At 31.2% G+C, this 4,160-nt stretch overlaps 1 protein-coding gene across 1 annotated transcript; it reads right to left on the reverse strand.

Moving 5' to 3' along the window:
• Positions 1 to 1,814: 1,814 nt before the first annotated feature.
• On the reverse strand, positions 1,815 to 4,160 carry LOC123205026. The gene is made up of 4 exons (XM_044621818.1): positions 3,858 to 4,160; positions 3,677 to 3,743; positions 2,315 to 2,395; positions 1,815 to 2,209 (listed from the first exon to the last, which is right to left on the reverse strand). Exons 1-4 carry the CDS (start codon positions 4,158 to 4,160, stop codon positions 2,142 to 2,144), a joined length of 519 nt encoding a protein of 172 aa, XP_044477753.1. The 3' UTR covers positions 1,815 to 2,141.

Below are 4,160 nucleotides of genomic sequence, written 5' to 3' on the forward strand. Positions count from 1 at the left end.
AATTTAATTTTGTTGTGATTTTATATTGTTAGATTATTTAATACTGTTATTTCATATTGTTTTTATTGTTTAAAGTTATTATAATATTATTTTAATAGTTATAAAATACAAAATTTTAAATCTGAAAAGTTTTCAGACGAAGAACAAATTGGCACGCCAACCCTTGGCGGGACGCCAACACCCACTGGCTTATGTTTTTTTAAAATTCAGTTCACTGCATGAAAGATTCAGTTCACGTTAACATCCATGCAGTGGGCTCCACTGAATTTGAAGATTTTTGGATTCTCTTTCATATAATGGGACCCATTATATTTGAAAATTTTTTAATTCTTTCATGAAAATAATATTTTAACTTCTATGAGCCCACCACATGAAAGAAAATCCAAAAATTCATAACAGTCAAATAAAATGGTTTGTTTTTTAGTTTTACAAAAGGTTAACGTTTACACCAACCCTTTTATTTTATAAAAAGGTTAGGATTGGCGTAAACGCTAACCCTTCATAAAACTAAAAAACCAACCCTTTTATTTTATAGAAGGGTTGGGCCATGCCAACTTTTTTATAAAATATGCCAACCTTTTTATAAAATATGCCAACCCTCTTTTAATTCAACGTTAACTTTTTTCTAGCCTTTATTTTTAATTTGTAAGTAACTGTTTTTTATTTAGTTAAATGTTAACTTTTCATTTTTTTCAATTAAATCTTATCAAATGATTTTTTTTACTCATCACAGTACAGTTCTAAAGTTGTAGATAAAAAGAAAAAAAGATCTTTTTGCATAACTCTTCACTTAAAAGCTAAGGAAAAAGAGAATAAATTTCCAAAAAAAAAAATAGAATCTCTGTATTAGTAATTTAAATAAGGGTATTTTGAAAAAGTAGATTATTTTTGTGATATATTTGTTTAAGTTTTAAAATGAGTGACATATATATATACACAGATTAAAATAATGCTAAAAATTTCAATTTTCCTATTTATAAATACTTACAAATCAAGATATATGGTCTATAATCAAAAGCAACTACGTTTTGATTTGTAGTTGTCTATAAATAAAAAATTATTGAAATAACATCATTAAAATTACTTAATTTTTCAATAACTTTTAATTTCATTAATTCATAATTTCTCATAATGTCTGACTTAATTCTTATAAATATCAATTGAACACTATTTTGCATCATCTATTCTAAAGTTTCATCTTCTGCAAAACTAAAAGGTTAATCAAAAACAACTACATACCTTGTCATTTGTTCCCGCATCTTCATTTGGTTGTGCGTGAAAATTGATATTTTTTCCATGTGTTCGAAACCACTTAGATCTCTTGCTAAACTAATGATGGTATCAACAGATTATAATTGGATGAATGCAATTTGTTTTTGCCTTTTCAACTCATAAATTTTTTTTATAATAATCAGTAATATGTTGACAAAGATGTCTCATGCCACTCATATTTGCACATGTCAAACAAGAACTACAATATTAACATACCATTCACCGAATTAATTTTCTTTATCGTTTTCTCTATTTTATCGAAGTACTCCAACACTATTAACATTTGTTTTCTTTTTCTCTCTATCGAATGCAAAACTATGCGTGTATCATTTTCACTTGTTGATGCTTCACCTCTTCCACCTTGTGCATTATCAGAAATATCATCAATGCCAACATGATAATATTCAAATGAATTATCCATTTGCAATATTTGGTAATAATAAAATTAAAATGAAAATAAAATTATAAACACGAAAAATTATTGTTTGTGAATTTAGATAATTTTCCAAAGAGAGTTGACGAAAAAAACGAGATTAAAAATATAATAAAAAAATTGAGATTTGAGAGATTTATAAATAAAATTAAAAAATAAGGAAAAAACTTCTGCTTTGGCAATCTACCAAAGCAGAAGCCTTGTGGTAGAAGTAACAACCGATTTTTTTTTTCATATTTCAATAGTAATGGGCCGACCCATGAACCTAATACCTATGCCCACAACTCGGTTAACAAGACCCATGAGCTGACCCGACATGTTACAATGTCGGACTGGATCTTTTCGGGCCGAGCCTTATTGTTGGGATTCAAACCAAACCTCCATTTGCTCCTAGCCAATTGACATGTCTAGATTAGAGTAACCAATTTGTTTATAATTATTCTACCATGGAATCCACAGAACCTTCAGCGGCAGCTGGTTTTGAGGTGCTTTTGCCTTTTTTACCTGAACATTAAGTGACAGAATTCACATTAATTCAACCCGGGGTATCCCAGAATTATCAAAGAAAACAGTATCAGAATTTGGCTGCATGTATATGCGATGACTCACATTTACCCTTTAAGTGTTTAAGCTTCAAACCCTTTTTCATATGAAATTTTGTTGGTGTTTTGTTGGCTTCTTCTAATGTACCTACAACACCCCAAAATAAGATTAGATTGGTTTTTCGGAATGTAATGCAGATTAGGTACATGGCATTGTCTTAAATCAGTACACCAGGATAGCATGCAAAAGCTTGACTCTGAACTTAAAAATAACATTAGCACAACAAAGTTCTACACTTAAAAAAACTTTACTCTATTCACGATCATCCAATTTAAACTCAACTGTTATCCATGCTCATATTTTACTCTTTCATATAATCACTACTGTCCAAACACATATTTTAGCTTTAGCTAATATAAGAACCTCTCATTATTTTGAGAAACAAAGCAAGATGGCTCTATATTGGATTATACATTTAATATGATACATTTACTAATTCAATTTATTATTATTTTTAGCATGGTCTGGATGCAACTCTAACCCTAATTAAAATTTTCATGTCTGGTCTTTGAAACCGCTAACACTATAGTAACTTGTCTCAGAGAAGGGGGGGAAAAAATGAAAGGATGAAAAGACAGAATGCCATTAAAGAAACTGAAGAAAGCAAAGTATTTTCAACATACTCTCTCTTCCCTAAAGTTAAAAAACCATGATCAGAATTGAAGCTTTCACATCACAAGAAAAAATGCCTCAGAACAAAAGTATTCGGAGGTTTTAAGCATGTGTATCTAAATTTCCGTTCATAAAAATGAGAATACATGACAGGAGTCATAAACACAAGCAAGATCAGGAGTACCTACACAACTACATACACAAAGCAGCACACTTAGCTACAAAATAAACATGTTCGCATGACTTAGCTTCTCAACAAAGAACACTAATCGGGTGCCATACTAATGCTTCAGTTTCAAGAACACTGATTTCCTCTTATCATTCACAAAACAATAGTGTTATTCTAAATGCACCAACTCAACTACCAAATCTGGAAACCCAAACATTTGATGACCATCCTTCTTCTGATTCACGCCAGGCAATTAAGTATTTCCAAATAAGCTCACCAATTAATAAGCTCACCAATTTTGGACTTGGTTTGCAATGACAAAAAATATAGAACCTTCAAGTACCTCCAAGTCTTAATAAGGCACATCAAATTTCGCATTGGATGAATCCTAGATACACAGCCCGGTAACAGAATCTTCTCCACCTTCTCATATCACCAATTATAAGTAGTAAAATATAACATTTTAACACGTAAAATTTGACAACTTTATATACCGATAAAATTATTCTCTCCTAAATTAAACCTAAAATTAACACAAATAAAAACTGTAAAAACATTAAGATACTAATAAAAACCAAAGTATTTACCTTCAGCAGCAGCCATCTCCACATCTTGCATACTCACAAGACCACTCTCCAGAGCCTCCTTTTGCTCCTGCAAAATTAACCCAAAAAAATTTCCACTTGAGATTCCTTCACAAACGATCAAAAAATTAAAAAAAAAAAACTTAATGAAGAAACAAAATCTCTCCAAAACATTAAAACATACTCGGCGCCATTTTATTAAGAGCTTCCGTTGGCGTTTTCCAGAGACAGAGAGAGTCTGAAGCTTGTTCTTGAGCTTCCCAGTTTTCGAGTCTCCATACTTCGCTCTCTTTCTCTGTGCTTTCTCGCCTCTCTTCCTCTTCTGTACCACATTATACTTCGCCATCTCTGAGCTCTTTCCTTGTAATCTTTCCAAAACCCTAACTTTAACAGAACCTTTTAATGAAATTTCTCTTTTATCTTTCGGACGGGCTTTGAGATGGGCCCAGCATACGGATCTCTGCCGGCCCATGTTTAGAAAACTCAT

Source organism: Mangifera indica, unplaced genomic scaffold, assembly GCF_011075055.1.
Source record: "Mangifera indica cultivar Alphonso unplaced genomic scaffold, CATAS_Mindica_2.1 Un_0001, whole genome shotgun sequence".
Lineage (NCBI taxonomy): Eukaryota > Viridiplantae > Streptophyta > Magnoliopsida > Sapindales > Anacardiaceae > Mangifera > Mangifera indica.